This window comes from Calonectris borealis, chromosome 4 (assembly GCF_964195595.1).
Source record: "Calonectris borealis chromosome 4, bCalBor7.hap1.2, whole genome shotgun sequence".
Taxonomy (NCBI): Eukaryota; Metazoa; Chordata; class Aves; order Procellariiformes; family Procellariidae; genus Calonectris; species Calonectris borealis.
In genome coordinates this window covers 82,489,456-82,508,716 of record NC_134315.1, presented here as the reverse complement: position 1 = coordinate 82,508,716, position 19,261 = coordinate 82,489,456, and the positions used below count along the sequence as shown (strand labels likewise).

General features: G+C 38.1%; 1 protein-coding gene across 1 annotated transcript; it reads left to right on the top strand.

Annotated features, from left to right (window-relative positions):
• The first annotated feature begins 831 nt into the window (after nt 1-831).
• On the top strand, nt 832-18,581 carry AP1AR (adaptor related protein complex 1 associated regulatory protein). Its single transcript, XM_075150304.1, has 10 exons — nt 832-1,161; nt 6,214-6,262; nt 7,858-7,884; nt 8,719-8,744; nt 9,657-9,753; nt 10,527-10,625; nt 13,803-13,864; nt 14,978-15,051; nt 16,014-16,142; nt 17,042-18,581. The coding sequence occupies exons 1-10, from the start codon at nt 1,085-1,087 to the stop codon at nt 17,305-17,307; spliced, it is 906 nt and encodes a 301-aa protein (XP_075006405.1). The 5' UTR covers nt 832-1,084; the 3' UTR covers nt 17,308-18,581.
• The last annotated feature ends 680 nt before the right edge of the window (nt 18,582-19,261 follow it).

Genomic DNA, 19,261 nt, shown 5'->3' with positions numbered 1-19,261 from the left:
CACACAAACAACTAGTTGTTTAGTATTTTTGCTAATGAAGTATCCAATGACTTAGAGAAGTTAGGGATGAAGTAATCTGGTGCCCTGAGTGATCCTTTGGGGCTGAAATTACAACAGTGGGTTTTGTTTTCTTTTAGTTAAGGAATTTTTGTTCACATACAGCGTACAAGCTGTAGTGAACATATGCCAAGATACGGGATTTCACAATATACCCTATTTCTCTTCATCGCACAAAATGGAGGAGAATAAATTTTTTTAAAAAAAATCACACCTGTGGCATGTGGTGGTGATGAGTTGATCATGAGACATTACTGCCTTCTTTCCAAGGCAGTTTTGTGGTAAACTGCCTTATTTTTTTTTTACCCATCCTGTTTTGCCAGATGACAGAACCTCAACGCCCGCTTCGGTTTCACACAGGACCTTTCCTACCCAGTTTACACCCGCAGAAGACAACTCAACCCCCTCCACCTCCTCTTATGTTTCTTCCTTTGAGATGACGCCTGGAAGGGAAATAAATACCTTTGGCGACGGTCCTTAAGGAGAAGGGCCTTCAAAATTTCCAGGTTTGACGGGATACGGTCTTTTCCCTTAGCTGCATTCGGCGGTTTCAGGCGAGCGAGCAGCCCGGGCAAGGGCGGGCCGCCGCCGCCGTCTCCCCCTCAGCGCCCGGGCAAGGGCGGGCCACCGCCGCCGCCGTCCCCTCAGCGCCCGGGAAAGGGCGGGCCGCCGCCGCCGTCCCCTCAGCGCCCGGGAAAGGGCGGGCCGCCGGCCGCCGTCCCCTCAGCGCCCGGGAAAGGGCGGGCCGCCGGCCGCCGTCCCCTCAGCGCCCGGGAAAGGGCGGGCCGCCGCCGCCGGGGGCGGTGCCAGCGCTCGGGGCATGCGGCATCCGCCTCTGCGCAGCGGCCCCGGCCATGAGGCTCTCGGCGCGGAGCCTCCGCCCGCCGCGCGGCCCTTTGTTTCTTAGGGTTAGCGACTGCCCTTCCTCTCCGTCCTCCTCTCTCCCCCGCCGCCCTTGATGGCAGGGGCGGTTTGAAGCTGCCTGAAGGGAGGAGGAGCCGTTGCCGCCGCCGCTCCCCAGGATGCGATGGGGAACTGCTGGGCGCAGTGGTGCTGCGGGCTCTTCTTCCGGAGGGAAGGCAGCCGGCTTCAGCGAGGCGGAGGGTAAGCAGGCAGCGCGGCTACCCCTTTCCCCTCCCCGGGGCGGGGAGGTGCTGCGCCCGCCCGGCTCCGCCTTTCCCCTCCTCTCCTCTCCTCGGCGGGAGGTGAGGGGAAGCGGCCGAGCCGGAGGACCCTGAGGCAGCTGGTCCCCGTCCCGCGCCGGGGGCTTTGGCAGCGGGACGTGGGTTGCCTGGGGGTGGGGGGTTGGGGGTAACGAGGCCGGGGGGCTGTTGCGGTGAGCCCAGCAGGGAGGTGAGGGGGGTCGGACGCCTGTCACCTCATGCGGGGTCTGGGTACACCCGGGCCGCCCCCTTCGCCCCCTGATTGATTGAAGAGGGGAGAGAGAAAGAGAACGGCTATGTATGTCTGCCTTGACGGCTCGAGCTGATGAAACGCCGTCAAAAGGTTGCTCGGCTTTGTGCGGTTTGCACGGTTGATGGCAATACGCTTCCAGGGATGGCCGAGGTTAACCGGCTGTGGCGACGTTCTAGCTCCTTAGCCCTCCTCTTCCAGGGTTGTTTTTCTAGAAGAAGACGCTTAGAAAGATTTTTTTTTTTTTCAGGTCAGCTGCCAAAATCTGTGCAGGCTGCTGTGTTTGTGCAAAGATGGAAAACCACCATATTTTCTGGAATATGATTTTGTGTTCTCTGTGAGTCAGAGGCTGAGACTGTTGCGATAGAGGGTGACTGTTGCAGAAGATCAGGAGCAGAATGGTCCGAATAAACTTTCATGTATCTTGTAAATGCGTAATCCGTGTTTTGTTCTGCAACAACCAGTTCGTGGAAAAGCAGTGTACAAACAGGGGAAGGATACGTTACCCGTACAAGAACTTAGTTTTCTTCCATATACTTACCAATATTTTATACTTATATATCACTTATTTTTGAGTGATGTATTAGGCTTGAAGTCATTCTAGGCAGATATGCTGAGCATTTTACATGTTGCAAACTCGCCACCTCTTATTTCACATCAGCTCTAGCAGGCAAGTCTGATGTTCTTGTTCTGAAGATCTTGTAGGAATGCTTTTCAGAGAAATGGGTGAAAGACCAGGACAGTGTGTGTGGACGACACCTGCTTGTTTTCTTAGTACTGAGAACATCCGAAATGCCTCGACATTGGCACTTAAGTATCTGTTTCTTGTGCTATACTCTTGAGGAAAAACAGGTAATATTTGAAAGGTTCTTCCTTCACATGTGTGTTTTGCTGAGTCTTCACTCATAGGCTAATACCCTTTTTTTAGCAGTCGTGAGTAGTGATAAGTCGTCTCCCGCAACATGAACTTACCCTGTAAAGTATTGCTTTGGTTGTGGGATCTCTTTGGTCTTTTATTTCCGCCCCACCGAATACTTTTAACTGACTTATGAGCAATTGATAGGAGACAGTCCAAAAAGGCACAAGATTGTCTTGGCTATAACAGCAAATTCTAGATACATGGTTTTCTCTTAACTTTCCCTCTGGTTTAAAGCCTATTTTTGTTGTTGTTGTTGTTGTTTTTTCCCTTGTATTCCTTTTTTTCTTGTATGTTTGCAATACTCTGTAACCCATTTGGTATATTGATTGGCGTTTGCAGTGTCATCTGTTCTAGTATTTGGTTTGGTGCATGTTTGATTTATGAAGTATCATTTGTAAGCGTTCTGCCACATGGTCTCATAGTCTCCAATTTTCAGCAGACAGTTGCCGAAGTTAGTGGCTTACTTGCCAGACTTCGTCGTGTGTTTTGGTGCCTTTCACGTAACTACTGGCTTCCTGCTTGCTTGGGTTCTAGAATGGCAAATGTGAATGTCGATGCACAGAATTTTGAGAAATGCCATTCTCTTAAATGGCAAGGAATTCACGGAGAAATTTTTATGACCGTACTCTCAAAGGAGAAGTTTGCTTGCCATGATGGCTTAGCTACTCATACGTGCATGTATTGCTTTTATTAGTCCAATATCAGACTTTCCTTACCAGTGAAATAAATCTTATTGTCTGCTGTTGTAATGTTAAACTGTCATATCTATTTCTTCAGGTGTTGCATAGCCTGTAGTGAAAGTCTTAAAAAAATTTAATGATAAGACAGAAAACAGACTTTTCCAACTGAAGGGTCTGCACCTGTTTGGATTGGCTTTTGAAGCCGGAGCCTGGAATATCGTATACAGGGATCAGTTTATGAAAAAAAGATAATCAGTGCGACCTCTTGCAGATAGCTGGCACGTGTCTCAGATCAGCTTCGTTTTCTGGGTGTGTTGATAGTTTACAGAACAGTATTGGAGTGTTGAGCAATTTAGGTATTTTCCTTCCATTGTGTGGTGTGAGGGGCAGGGAATTGTATTAAAACCAAAACTGTAAAATGTGTCGTATAAATTTAGTAAGTTTGCAAGTTAGATGGCTACCAAATTCTGCAGATTTGGCTACTTCTGGAACAGCATAATGTAGTTATGTAGCTTATCAAGTTAATTGTGATTATTTTAATCACTCAGATTCTGCCCCCCCTCCCAAACTAGTGCTTCATTATTCTTAGATGCTCCAAGATTTAACTGTAAGAAATAAACTCTAAATTAAATAATTAAGTATACATTTTTTAACAAGTATTACAATATCCTGCAAGATTATAAATTGCCTTTGCTTGGAATTGTGCTTAAAATCTTGGAGATTTATGTATGAATTGCTGCACTGATTTAAAGTTGATGTTGAGAGCTCATGTGTAGAGAGAAATGAAACACCAAAACCTTCTTTAGTGTAGTGTAAGTTTAACTTTGTGTAATAATACAAACTTTCAGTTGGTAATTTTTTTTTTATGGAGTGTCCTTATGCTTCAGCTGAAATAGTTGTGCTCAAAGTACTACACGCTGCAGCTGTAATTAGAAAGTAGGTCATAGCGAATTTGTCGCTATATTTGACCATAAGTATTCCTCTTTGCTCCTAGAAGAATGTTTAAAAGAAGGGGAAAAAAAAAAAAGAAGAGAGGGAAGAATGAATATAATTTGTCTCTAGGTTATTTGCTTGGTTAGTTTGGAAGGGGTTATCATGTAGCAAAATGGAAACAATCCTTTGTCACTAGTGTGGAAAAAGTGATTTTTAACTCATGCTCTGGTTTGAATAGATTAAATGTTCATTTTTAGTGACTTTTTTCCTACATGTAGTCTGTATGAGTTGGTTGGGTTTTTTTTTAAATAAAAGATGATAACATGACTTTGCCTGAAAGGAGAATAAAGCATATATATGTATGGAGTGCTGAAAAGTCAGTCTCTTTAATAGCTTTAGACCTTTGAAGATGACCTGATGGTCTCTATAGGTCCCGTGGCCTATTAGCTGAACTACTTTATCTAGTACCTATCAAACCTAAATGTTTCTCAAGTCTGTTTTAGAAAAGAATGAAACAGTAGAGCTTAAAGGAGAATAATAAAAGCTGTAAGCGTTTTAATAGGTTACTATTTTATTTCAATTGAAGTGGTTATGTATGGGGGTGAAGTTGATGGGTCTTCCATTTCTGTCCCTAGTGACCTCAATCTTCCATGGTTGCTCTGGGATTTAAGGGCTCAAACTTAAATTAAACAAAATTTAAGGGCACAGAATTAGGTCTTCTGTTATTGAGTCCCTGTTCAGCAGGTAGCAGAAAGTGTAGATCTTCCTTGAAGTGTCATTGCTGTTGGGCTATTTGTAATTACATTTAGTGAGCTTGCACTGTATTGTCTTCGTTTTCTGTAGGTTCACTATTGAATTCTTGCAGCTAATCTGACTGCAGCTCCTGTGTTTGTGAAGTTGAGCATAATTTAGCTACTGCCTGATGCTGTAAATTGGAATTGTACTTTTGTTAACAACATAGATAGTCCTGAAACAATTTCCTGTAACAACTTTATTAAATTAGATTCTTAATGGTAGTGGCTCCTGCACACCAGTAAGTTACACACAGCGGTAGCAGTGAAATTACTTTAAGTGTTCATGCCACGTGTCCTAATTATACTTGCGATGAATTAAAGTGGCCTCTCACTTCTGGTTTTATAGCAATGAATCAACTGGAAACAGTTCTTTAGTGGCAGCTACGCACTGCGAGGTACGCTGCTGCGTAGAAGGAAAGGTTGTGCAACAAGACAGAAGTGGGTTGTGCAACAAGTTGCCAGGGGAGATGTACCCTAACTGGCTTCCAAAGAAAAATATGATGGAGATGAAATATGGTATGATTAAAATAATTCAAGCTTTGGCTGGTGTGTTGCTTTTAGTATAGTAGAAGTAGGTGTTGATTGCGAGAGTACAGAACGATCTTTTGTACAAGTATAGAAATGCCTGAGGCCCTGCGTTTATTCCTGATATCCGTCAGCACTTGAAACTGGAAACTCTGGTTTTTAAAATAGTTCGATGAAAGGGATGTTGTATTGAAGCACCAGTATACATTAGAATGTTCTTTTGGATGTTAGCCAAACCTCTTCGAGTAGCTAAAAATGTATTCAGGTAACTTAATACTGTATTGTTTTTTATAGAGGACAGTGTTAAGGTAGTTAAAGAATCAAGGAGGAGACTGATTCCCTGTATAAAATTACAGACTGTGAATAATTTTTTGTAGTTTAAAAGTATTGTCTTGACCTCTTTGTAGATATTTTTCACTGAGGTTCAACCTTCTAGCTGTGCCAAGCTGTCAAAATAAAATGTATTGTTTAACATGATTTTGTACAAGATGCTATGCCAGTAAAGAGTTAAGCGCCACGATGAGCAACAGTGTTTTCAGAAATTGCCTGGAATAATGTTTTTTGAGAAAAATGTATTAAAGGTACTGCAGAACATGCTAAATGTCTGTAAACGTCAAGTCCGGTATCCTGATAAGTGTTTTCTTCTCCCTTGAGGATGTTTGTCTTTTCTCCAGTTCTATAGAAGATGTTTACATGCTTTTGCCTTTTTCTGTTCTGGTAGCGATGAAGAGCACAGGTTAACAAGTAAATGTGTTTAATACATGAAGGTTTTATGGTTTTTTTGTACTTTACTTAACATATTTCAAAAGCTATTTAAAATTATCAGGCTCATTTTCCTTCTGTTGTGAATTGAAGACTATTCTGTTGCGTAACTGTAGACTTATTTTTCCAGATCAAAGTATTTTAGAACATGTTCAACAGGAGAACACTTCACTATAGAGGTGAGTGCTTACATTAAAAAAAAAAAAACAACTGTGGAAAAAGCTCAATTCTAGCAATGCCTTTAACACTTTTTGCCGTTTAGATACACTGAAATATTCTGGGTTATTCCAGATCAAAATGATGCTGCACTGGGAGGCAAGATAATGGTTCTTCTAGCACCTCAGAACATTAATACATCATCTCACTTTAATCTATCATTTGGAAAGGAGAGAAGTATCTGTTGTGTTCTGATACTCGGCACCAGAGCATTCTAAATTCTACCTATTGCTCCTTTTATCACTGCTGTGTTGGGAGTGATTTTTCTTTTCTGTTTGTGTAAGTACATGATTGCAGCATCATGAATCTGATTCTACAAAAAGTTAGAATCTGATGAGGTTACTTTATAGGTAGTTGCGTTTGTAGTCCACTTTCTTCGCTACAGAGGTCCTTTTTCGGCCACCGAATATTACCTCTTTTTGCCAAGGGCTGTGTAAGGTTAATTTGTATAAGTTGAGATTTTCAGAATAACCTGGTTTACTTTCTTTGAGTGTTCCTTATGGTCTAAAAGTCCTAGACCTTTCAGATTGCCCCCATTACTGAGAATAACAACTGTAGTCACTGCTTTGGCTTTCAAGAAAGGTGGGGGAAATCTGTTACTGCACATAACTTCCAGTAGTGAGAGAATGTTCCTGCAGCAGAAATACGATAGGGAAAAGAAGGTTCTTTACTCCTCCCAAATTGATATTCATATTCTACTTACAGCAATTAGTCAGTATTCGGGTGAATAAGGAGTCTTGCTGTAGATACTGACCTCCATGTTTGATGTATTGACTACATGTAAGATTTCTGTACTGAAAATAGTACGGAGAATTTCCATTTGCTTTGCTTTTATGTGGTAGTTGAACTTCTGCTGGATGAGTTTGTGCTGCTTAGAATGCTTTGTGTAGTCTTGCCCGGTTTGGGCTGTTTTTGGCTTCCTGTCATTAAGCATTATATTGCCTTTATTGACCTTTAGCTTCTACGTGCAAAGCTGGGAGGCGGGTTGTTGTTGCTTGTTTGTTTTTAGAATTCTGGGTAGAAAGTAACTCTATGTTTTCTGTAAATTAAATAAATCTTCAAATACTTGTTGATAAGCATCACAGTTGCCATGCGAGGTAGAGGTTACATGCGCTATACCCCTTACATCTTGAACATTTTTAAATTGAGTGGGTGCTTTGGTGTATGTTGGAGCCATACCATTCCTTCCACTGCTTGTGTTATAATGCTTCAGATACAGAGAATTATTAGCAATCTTATAAGCCAATGAGATTTCATTTTTATCAGGGCCCTCACTTAACTTGTAGTGAAATACATGAATGTTTTTTCATTTTGACTCTTCTCCTTTCAGGAAAATGTAATGTTTAAGAAAAGAAACATTGGTAAGAAGATAGGTCCTGCTCTAAAAGTAATACTTTGTCTGAAAGTAGGGGCTTTCATAAATGGTATTACAGTCCCACTGTTATCATTGGAGTAGTGTTTTTACAAGACAGGTTAAACATGTAATCATATTTCCTGTATGTGTTTAGTGACTTGGTATATTGAATTGTCAACATTGTTTACTTCTTTTTCTCTGCAGTTTGAGAACCTAGTGGAAAGTGATGAGGTAGGTACCTGGATCATAATATGAAACTTGCTAGTACAACTGTTAAAATGGTTCCAAGATCTCTGTCTTCCTTCCACTTTATGCTATGTTGTAGGCTTAAATTGCAGGTTATTTTTACTTTGAGTTTTGCTTGCTCTAGGAATGAGTATTTAACACTTTGGGAGAGATGAAGACTTAAGGGAAGAGAAGACTGGTTGGGGGGAGTATGGGAAGTAACCCTTTCAGCAAGAAAGCACTATAGACATTAGGAAGGCAAAAAGAAAAAAAGAAAAAGGGGGGGAAAAACGGCGGGGAGGGCAGGGAAGACTTGAAGGAGAATTTGCTCCTGCTATAACTCTTGTATAAGACTCAGCAAATGCTGTCTATCTGAGAACATAAATGGACCTGGGTTGCTTTGCTAAGGAAAGTTTTGAGAGTGCTCTGTCTTTACAATTGTGGATAAGCTGGCAAAACAGTACTTAAGAAAAATAGAAGTTGGCCTTAAAACTCTTAAAAAATTAATACAGCTTGATAAAGGGTGGGACACACACCACATTTTCAATACCTGCCCTGTTTTTAAGAACATGAGTACTAATAGTTTGGTTCCTGAAATCCACCACCGGAGTATTTATTTTCAGTTCGAAGTATTATTTGTTTTATTTAGCCACTTCAGTTGGTTGCATAACAAGATTTTTTTAAAATTGCAAATTAAAACAGGGGATGTTTTCCCCCCCAGTTGTAAAACCAATATATGGGAGAAAGTATGATTTCATATTGGGTTTTTTTTCCATTTTAAAATTGATTGATTGATGGGATGCTCAAAAACTGAGACTTCTTTTTTTTTTGGTCTAACAGGGGGAAAGCCCAGGAAGCAGTCACAGGTAAGACTTAGAGATTCAGGACCCCTCCTTTTCTCTGCTCTCCCACTGTGACTATAACATTTTCCAGAGTTCCTGTCAAAACCCTTTCTGTCTTTCTAGTTGTCAGATACGTGGAAAGAATACATGTCAAACTAACCTTAATGCTAACCACATCAAAACAGTTTAGATAATAATGCATCATGCAACAACTATACGAGACAGTTGAAACACTAAGTTGCAAAGAGAATCTTTGTTCTTGTTCCCAGGGTCTGCATTTAAAGTTACACGGGTGTTAGTGCTACAATTCCAGTGAATTTTTTGTGAGCATGTTAATATTTATGTAAGCAGTAGAAACTTAGAGGCCTGCTCTACAGGAAACATATGAAGGCACCAAAGTGTATGCTTTGGTTGTCTAATTCTAGACATTTTGTATTATTTAAGTTGGATAGTTCCCAAAATGTTGTTCCCTGTCAGTGGTCCCAAAGAAGCGATGTAGCAAACCTTGTAATTAGTATAATGCTTTTATGGTCTTGTTTGTTAGATATACGAGAGTAGACATAAAGTAGGCAACAGATGAAAGGGGAACAATTTACAGTTAGGGGACCAAAACAAGAAAGAAAAAAAGCGAGATGTACACCGCAATGACATTAACCATTCTATTCCAGTAGTTCTGTTAGCAAACAATGTTACGAAAATATGCTTTCTATGAAGATGCAAAAAGTCCTTTGTGAGAGTAAGGAGAGACAGCATTGTCTTGAGTCAACTGGAACTTTGGAACTCTCCTCAGGAGGAGCAGGCCAAAAGCAGAGCTTGTTGAATTTGCTTTAAAGGACCAGTCGAGAAAGACTATATGGATATGTTTAAGTGCAAATTAGGGTTGTCATGCATAAATAATAGACGGAGTGGTTTTGTGTTTCTCTCCCATGCTTTTAGACCTCTGACTGAGGAAGAAATTGCTGACTTGAAAGACAGACATTATGACTCCATTGCTGAAAAGCAGAGAGTTGTTGATATGAAACTTCAGTCAGAGGTAAGTAGTTATGATGACTAGTATGGTATGGGTAGTTTTTCTTTTAAAGTAGTTAAGATCAACCATGAACGCAAGGAGATTCCATTTGCATGAATGAAACAATTGGGTTTTGTTCATCAATTAGTATTTTTTAGTCTGCAAGATACACAAAGAGATTGCTGTGCAACTAAATTTGCATCAGAGATTGCTTTTTTTTAATAGCTGCTTAGCTGAAAAATTGAATGAATAGGCTGGCTCTCTTCACTGAGATCTGTTAAATTGGAACTTTTTTTTTTTTAATGAAAGGCAAAATGGGGAGTATACTTGATTCAACTTTTCGTGTGCTCAGTTTTTTCCAGAGCTTTTCTTAAGGGAAAAAAAACCCTAATTTGTCATTTTGTTTTAGTGTGTTGCAGCAATTAATGGAATATGATGTGGAATACAACGTAGAAATTGAGAATGATTTTTAATGAAGTACCAGTGAAATATGCAACTGAAAAGTTTTGTCTTCCACTGTGCAGTTAATAATAAAACGCAGTGTGCATTTATAGCAATTCACTAGTAATGATGTTAATTCAATAGGGTAATGTTTAGTTGTATGAATTACTTGGGGTGTTGGCGGGGGGAAGCTGTTAGATTCAGTTAATGAAGAAAAATGTTTTAGCTGTAGTCCATTTTATTTTATTTTTATTTTCTAGTAGCTCTTCTTTTGTTTTGTTGAACTTATGGCTTTATACATAGGAAGACAGATAGGTTCTGCTTTTGTTAACCATTACTATTTTGTTCATATACAGTTAGCCTTACAAGAGGAGAAGTTAAGAATAGAAGAGGAGGCTTTATATGCTGCACAACGTGAAGCAGCCAGGGCAGCAAAGCAGAAAAAGCTCTTGGAGGTGAGGGGAAAAAGACCCCAATATATATCAGAGCTTCTGTTCTGTTTCTATGTATGCAGACTTTCCTAATATCCTTTACGTCTCAGGAAATGTAATGAGGAAATTGCTTTGGCTTGTAAATTCCAGCAAAGAAAGAAATACACGATTTGAAAGTACAGCTGACTGGAACAGCTGAAAATGATCAGAATTGTTTGAAACAGCTTATGTCGCTGAGTGTAGATTTTGAATGAGAGATGTATGCTTTTAATCTATAATTAGCTTAACAGACTTCTTGGATTATATAGAAGTTACTGATTTTTAATGTAAAGTTATCTGTGATGGTTTTCTAGTAAAACAAACAAATTAAGCACACATTATGACATCACTTAGACTTGTAAAATGTACTTTATATTTTTGTGCACTTAATTGTTCCTTACTCTGTGGTTTGTGTTACCATGAAGATACGTGTTTCCAAGTCATCTGAACTTGCTGTTGACCCTGCTCTGAGCAGGAGGTTGGAATCCTGAGGTCTGTTCCGACCTGAGTTGTTCTATCATTTTGTAATTTGTATGAGTAGTAGCCAAAGTCCAGTAATGACTTAACAGTAGTCCTTATTTAATATATCTGTGCCTACTTTCAGATGTCTGGTGTCCATGCTTTTGGAGCTTGGTCAAGCCAAACAAAAGCCATGTTATGTTTTCCTGCTTTTTTGAAAACAGATGCTGTTCTGCATCCCGATAGCATTTATTACTGATGGTTTTCATGTTGCAGTTCAAAGAGTTAAATATTATCAGTGCATTTAATATTTTGCCATCTTAATAAGCTATTACAGTATGTGTTCTCACACAACTTTCAGGTTGCCAGGAATGCGCATGTCAAAGAACATTTTCACTTTTTGCTATCTGTTCATCTATAATGTTTATGGCTGCAGTTGTAGCATGTTCAATGAAACAGTCCACTAGACGTGTGATATGTGTTCAGTTAGAACTAAATTTTTAAAAGTTGACATTTAGACTAATTGAAAAAGTCTGAAATGTACAGTAGGTATAGGGGAGATCTTCAACCCTAGTGTATAGTCTATATTCTAAAGAGTGAATTGAAAATTGTTATTTCCAGACTGATAGTGATGACTGAGTTTTCATCTAATATTTATGTTGCTAAGTATAGGTCTCATTTCACATTTCTGTTTCTATCCTCTTGTGATTTGGTATGGGAGGGTGATTTCTTTGACCTTTTTTTGCCTACCCCTTTTTTTTTTTTAAACACTTTGGTCTATATATAGTCAGCAAAAGTAGATTGTTGGCTTTAACTGTTTTTTGTAGAAGTCCTGTGCAAGAAATGCTATTTTTCTTGTCTTTGAGTATTTTTAATATGCACCTCTTTTAGTCAGGACCTAAGATAGAATGCATTATAGAGATTTTTATTTCCTCCTCTCGTAAAATTAGTACCACTTATCTCCTTTACACACACCCCGCCCCCCTCCGAACCCGTAAGGATTATAAGGATTTCTAAGGAAGCATTTTTGTATAGATACGCATCAAGCATTTAACCTTTGTAAATAAACTAGAAGCCATTTTCAAATACATAACTCATCTCTGCTGTTTGTGGGCAGAAGTCCTCTAAATGAGAAAATGGCTTTTTCATTGGAAGTATGGCATCCCTTTAAAACTAATTTGGCTTGCTTGATATTGCCCTATTAAATGTCAGGGTTTGTAACAGCGGAAAATTTTAATGTGTGTGTATCCTGGAACTTATACTGCTAGATATTTGTATGTGACATGGCAAAATGGGTAGATAATTTAAATTGGATATTATGTGGGTATATGAATCTTAAAAGAAAATTCTTGCATATGCCAGTAATTGATTTTTACAGACTTGTTAACTATGTTGGTGCCAAATTCCTGGCTCTTTCTTCCTACATACTTAAGTCTTCTCACCAATAACCACTGTTATGTGATATTTCTATTTCTTCTACACTTCGCATTTCCTTACTGGTTTCGATCTGCTTATTCTGATACTTACTTAAATACCTGACATTGAAAGCGTGCCAAGAAACAAAGCCATCATTGTTTTGGGATTGAAAAATACTAGGTGATCCACTGCAGTTATCTCACAAGACCATTCTCCCAGCGAAGAGCCATTTTTAGATGAAGTTAAAGTTGTCATTAAAAATTCTGGTTTATTTACCCCTGCTTTTCTTTTGCCGGGACAGATCCATTAATGCTGAGAAAAGGTTTTTCAGAAAATACAGTAGCTAGATACATCAGACTTGTCTATAAAACTAGCTTGTTAATTTTTATCTTAGTCTTTGTCATAATCAGTGAATAATTACTGCTTCATAACTGATTTACCTTTAATCACATAGTTAATGTGCCCAGTTCTTATGCTCTCCTTTTTTCAAGGCAGGGAAAAGAAACTTGAGACAACCTAAGTTGTTTAAACCCTAAAACTTAAGCAGAACCCTACTTCCATGACATCTGTTGTTCCTCTTGTAACTACAAAATAAATGCATTTATGGCTCGTCTTGCATTTTTCATTCTGTTTTTGCCTAGTGATACCATGAAAGCTTTCTACCTTAAGAGTGTAGAGGTATTAATGCTTTTGGCCCAGCAAGGCAACAAAGCTGTTATTAATATAAATGAAGCACTTAGTGCTGATACAGACAAGCAGAGGAGATGGCAGTATTGCTTTTTACAGGGATAAAAGGACCTGTAGGAAATTTTCCTTTTGAAATGGTAGGCTGACTGTTCTAGCGCAGAGCAAAACAAATCAGACGTAACCCCGGTGTTAGTTGTGTGTTGAAAATACCTGTGCCTTTAGAAGAGAAGACAACAGAAAAGAGGACAGATGCAATTGTGAATGAGGTGGTGTTCACATGTTTCTAGACAAGTTGATGCTTTTTTTTCTTATGGTGCATGAAATAGGTTAAAATGTTGAGAGCTGTATTCACCTTCTTTTAAATGGAGAGATTTCTGAGATTAAAAACAACACCACTTGAGTGTAACGGTCCCTTCAGTATCATGAAATTTGATCTTTATTTGGTTGAAAGTCAGTCTTTTCCTGAGTTGTACTTAGACTTCTCCAAGGGTTAGGACAATGCTCCTTCTAATGTCGCAGTTAAGGGAATGCTTAGTGTATTGAGTATATTATTTTGAGTGATTGCATTCAGCTTTTTCAACAATTTACTTCTTTCAATAGCAACGTAGACAGCAAAGGATAACACAGAGAGCACATGCTGTTAATAATGGAGAATATCAGAGGTAAGATAAATTTTATTAATGGTAATTGAGAACCATTTTTTTGTTTACTGTGTTTACTCCTGTTCCTCATCTCCCCCTCACAAAAAAAAAAAAATCCACGTTTTTCGAACCTTACATATGCAGCATTTCTAAGTCAGAGTTGTTTTGATTCATTGCACTTTGCTTCACACTGAACAGTTACTGAATGCAAACTGGTTACCATTAATCTGCAAAATTAGAGGGTAGGCTGCATTCATTCTGGTTTTCACTGTAGTTATTAGACTGATGCATACAAAATTGAACTTACTCCAGCTACTAATATATATATATACACACGCAAAAAATCTAGTGTTTTATATTAAAAAAATGTTTATATTTAAAATCTCGGCTAATATAACAATATTTTAGTATTGAGAACCCTGTTTGAAATGCCCAGTAAAAATACACATTAATCAAATAGGGAATTAAATGGTTTATATAGTCTGCTTGTTTCTTCATTTATGTTATTCATTTACTTATCTTCACTTCCACTTTCTGTGTTCAGTGTTAGTGGGGTAAAAAAAAAAAGGAAAAAAAAACAAAAAAAGAAACCACAAAAAAACACCTAAGAAATTTACTGTGCAATGGTATTTGAGTTAAGAAAAAAATTCTAAAATCCATCTCCTATTTTTGAATGGAAGAGAAAGGGGATAGGAGGCATTTTCAGTTAGGGAAGTACAGTTAGAAAAGGAGCTGTGAAAACTGAGGTTTTATGGCATGAGTAGGAACTGGCCAGATTTTAAAAACAAAGGACTGCAGTAGCAGGTTTTGAATTCATTAGTTAAAAAAGGAATTGAAAATTAAGGAGGCATTATCTAAAATGAAAAAGGATGAGGGGGGAAGAGTTGTTTTGTGACAGAAGTTAATTAATTTTAAACTGAAAATACTACTGAAAATCCATCAGAAGCTCAGACTGGGAGAGGACGTGATGAGTAGGAGTGAAAAGGCATTTTGTAGATGATTTTATAAAGATTTTAGTTAAAGGTGTGTGTGTGCTTTGTAGCATAGAACTGCGGGGCATGTGGATTAATTTATCTTTTATGGCATCCTTAGAGGTTTATAAAGCTAAAAAGAATACGTGCATTGTTCTTACAGCTCTGTGGCAGAGGAAGATTTTGATTCTTTCTTAAGAAATACAAAATTCCAGTATGAAGCTTTTCGAAGTAGTAGTAAGTCTTCCTTTTCTTATGCATGTCTTTAAATGTTAAGTGACTCTGAGGAGCACAGAGCACTATTTCTTTTTCTAGATAGACATAATTTATTTATATTTTTATGCATACACACACGCATATATATATATAATGTGTATACATGTATCTGGATAAAAAAATCTGCTAGAAACTTCTTTTCCTCTCTAATCCTTGATGCTTCAATTGTTTGAAAAATGTGAAACATACACAACTAGTGCTGCAGCCATTCCAGTTCTCAAAAGCGAGTTCTGTAAGCTAACGAGTCCTGTGCATGGATTTTATTTTACTAAGGCTTTCCAACCATCTTTGTGGAGGCAGCATCAATGCAGTGAACTTTTCTTGTAAAACCTAACTGTGTATTAAAGATGTAGATGTGTGCGTATAGCTTTTTTTAATCATCTCTTAGCAAAATAATTAGAATCATACTAATGGTTAATTTTTTTTCTAATGAAGTGCAAGAAAAGATTTGGCTGCCTATATTTAAAAATTGCACGAACAATTTAGAGGAAAACAATTTTATAAAGTTATATCCATAAGTTTTGATGATAATACATGATAGTCACTAAGAAGTTGGAGGACTTACGGTAATTCTTGGGAAACACTGCCTGTAGTTTAGGTGTTTTTGGGGGGAGGATTGTTTTTTGGTTTTGGTTTTTTTTTTTTTTGCAAGTCTTCACACACGTCCAGCTTACAGCTTACTAAATTCCTCTATAGTTCTAATTAGACAGTATTGCTGAATGTCCTCTTCTAATATCTTAGTGATGTTGACTATTAAAAAGCTACTGTTTACTCTTTGAAGCGATGGATGAAGCACTTCTTCCAATGTTCCTGAGGTTTGAAGGCCACAAAGCACAATAAAAACTTGCTTTGAAAGTTTAGTTTTGCATATTGGACCTCAAAGTCAAGTATGTTTACGAACTAAAAAGACTTTTTTTATATAGGACTTTCATCTGATGCTACAGTGCTGACGCCCAATACAGAGAGCAGTTGTGACTTAATGACCAAAACAAAATCAACGAGTGGAAATGACGACAGCACTTCACTAGATTTAGAGTGGGAAGACGAAGAAGGTATTTATTCTGCCATTCAGTTTCTTTCTGAACTTCCAAGTTAAAAATGCTGAAGTTTAAACTATGTTGATTGTAAATTTGTCCTTTTCAAAAGGGAAGGTGACTTAAAACTCGATTCTGATGGAATTTCCGTCAAGTGTGTAATGATTAAACTGTAAATTATTTTTACCTCGAAAATTGCTTATTTTGATAAATGTGGTTATCTGTCTAACGAATTCATTTCTTTGGATCCTTCAGTAAATGTCTCTTCCTGCATTTTGTGGAACTGACTTGTAAACTCACAACAAAACTAATGGTAAAGAAATGCTGCCCTCTTGTGAGCCAGTAGCAGAAGGAACAGCTTGTTGTTTTAAAATGTGGAAGTTGGTCAGGAGTCTCTGACTGAAGTATTTTGCAAAGTGTTGTTTCTTTAAACCCTATTTACTTCTATTGTAACTTCTTCTGGAAACCTAGGTTTGCGTTCCAGGTGAGTATCCCAACTATCCTAATTGCTGCTGCTGTTTGTTACAGATCTCTTCTGTTTTCTCTAGTAAATCTGCAAAAGCTCTTGTCTTTGTTTCAGAGTTACTCCAAAACTCTTGAAAAGCTCACCAAAAATAAGCTAGGATTTCTTTTAGCCAATGCATAGCCCTTTTTTTTTTTGCTTAATAGACTGTTTTTTTGACAATCTGTGTGTAGTTTAAATGTTTAGCACTGTCAAAAGCACTAAAACGCCTATGTCAAAACCTGTTTTGAAAGACTTAACTTTCGCAGATTTACCCAGAAACACCCAGCATCTTTTTTTAGCTAGTGTGTGCAAGAGCTATTAGCATTCTAGAGGTACTGAAGCTACGGCAAGATCACGTAAAGGTACTTCCCTCACCATTATGTCTTTCTCATAAACATCTCTTAAATCGCAGGCATGAACAGAATGATTCCAATGAGAGAACGCTCCAAAACAGAAGAAGATATACTCCGGGCGGCACTGAAATTCAATAGCAAGAAGACAGGAAGCAATCCAGCTTCAGCCTCTGACGATTCTAATGGATTGGAGTGGGAGAATGACTTCGTTAGCGCTGAAATGGATGATAATGGCAATTCAGAATATGCAGGATTTGTAAATCCTGTATTAGATTTGTCTGCATCGGATGTAAGGATATCTGATTCTGATCGTCAAGACAGATAGTGAAACTGCGTGGCCCTTGTTTGTGACCAAATGTTGAAAAATGAAATAGAATGTACAAAACTAATTTGCTCTTTTATAACATGGTTCCCTTTTTCTTATAAATGGGTCAGCAAGGAATGGGAGTGACTTGCTATCTGAATTAATTCAGAATTAAGTGCAATTTTATCATCTACCTTCTAAACTTTTATGAAAACTCGGATGATTCTATTGTGTATATTTCTGGATACCTGGATTTAATATAAAATTATCTGCACTAATTTAAGCTTCATAGCTTGACATATCTATATTTTAACTAGCCTTTTTTTCTGGGTGATGTTTCTACTGATTTTTGTTTTTAAAATTCATCATTGGCCTAACATTTGTCTCAGAAAGAGTCTTACATAATTTATCTAATACTTGAATATAGAAAAATAATTTGAATTTTTTTTTTTATTTCCAATATGTGCTTTTTGACTTGTTCTTTAGCTATTTAGAGGGTGTACTTAGCCAGCTGCCAAACAAATTTCACGTATGGTAAATTGCAGTTTTTCTCTGTCTAGCTTAAAGTCTTCCTAGCCTTGTGTTGCCCTCTTTCCATTTATTTTATTTTTTTATTACTTTATGCTAAGCACAGTTAACCTCAATAAACATAGCATAAATCATCAGATTAGGTAAGATACTGTCTTGTATAATATGCCAGACTTAGTAAGTTGTGTGCTAGGTAGAAAAACAACTATAAAAATTGTTCATGCGTCAAACTGGAAATTTTAACCAGTATCTAGTAGAGAACTGGGAGGACCAAAGTCTTGATTTCCCCGCCCCCGCCCGAACAGACCAACATCTGTTACTGCATGGTCCTTAAAATTCTTCAGTTGTGGAAACCGTACAATTCAGCTCAACTGGAACAATTATTGAAAAGCAACATTCTGTGAGCAAACTGGGGGAAGGATGGTTGCTCTGCTGCTGGGGTGGGAAGAACTAGAACTTAAAGACTGAATTCCTGTATCTGCATTTTAAAAAGAAAAAAAAGGCTCAAGTTAGAAAACAGTGTGTTTAAGTGCTCTAACTTCCCTGTGCCTCTAAACTGGATGGTTAATACTGCTAATACAGACTGAAATTCAAGGAGGTGATCAGTTACTGCAAATTTGGTGTAATGTATTGTGTGGTCTCCCCCGATATTTAATGTAAGTTATACTTCCTAAAAAAAGAAAAAGCTCACTGAAGAGAACATGCAAAACACTTGTAGATCTCAAGCTTTCCCCAAAGTTTCAGTAAAGCCATTCTACTCTATTGTTATTTTGTCGAACTGTCTTGTTTTTCCCTGAAAAAAGGGGGACGGGGTGTAACTTCACCCATAGTGGAGTAAAAATGCTGTGTTAAGTACTAAGTCTGCATCATCAGAAGAACTGAATTTGTCGGTGAAAGTTGTGTCGCTGTTTTAGATGATCTGAGCCTATATATAATATTAGGGTCACTACAGTGTGGTCCTTTTCATGGTAACTTGAACAAAAATACTGCACACTTGGATTAAATATGTACAAATACTAACACTAATGAACAGATAAATCTTGTTGATAACATTCCATTTCTTAATTTAAATTGTAGCTATGTCATGGAAAATATTTTAATGTATTTATCTACAGTTGCAATGCCTGTAATAAGCTTTAAAAATTTGTACACATCAAATGTCTATTTTTCGGTTTGGCATAAGCTACTACTGTGTAACTTCGGAACGTTTATTTGTATAATATATTCCTATGGAAATGAAGGCAACTTTCTCAACATGTAAATAACGTGGTTTTTTACCTGCTGAAACTGTAACTTACCCTGCAGTGGTGACTACTCTTCCTGACCAGTGAACATAAGGTTAACTTGCCCTGACCATGCTTTCAGGAGGTAAACTAGCTGATGGTCCCGCTTGTAGAATGAACAAGCGCTTAGGAAAAAAGGAAGCTGATTCCGGCTGAAGGCTTTT

Excerpts from the sequence above, each read along its gene's own strand:
- AP1AR (XM_075150304.1), top strand. The coding sequence starts at position 1,085 with ATGGGGAACTGCTGGGCGCAGTGGTGCTGCGGGCTCTTCTTCCGGAGG. Across the intron at positions 8,745-9,656 it reads AGCCCAGGAAGCAGTCACAG|ACCTCTGACTGAGGAAGAAA; the intron begins GTAAGACTTAGA and ends CCATGCTTTTAG. Across the intron at positions 10,626-13,802 it reads AGCAGAAAAAGCTCTTGGAG|CAACGTAGACAGCAAAGGAT; the intron begins GTGAGGGGAAAA and ends TTCTTTCAATAG.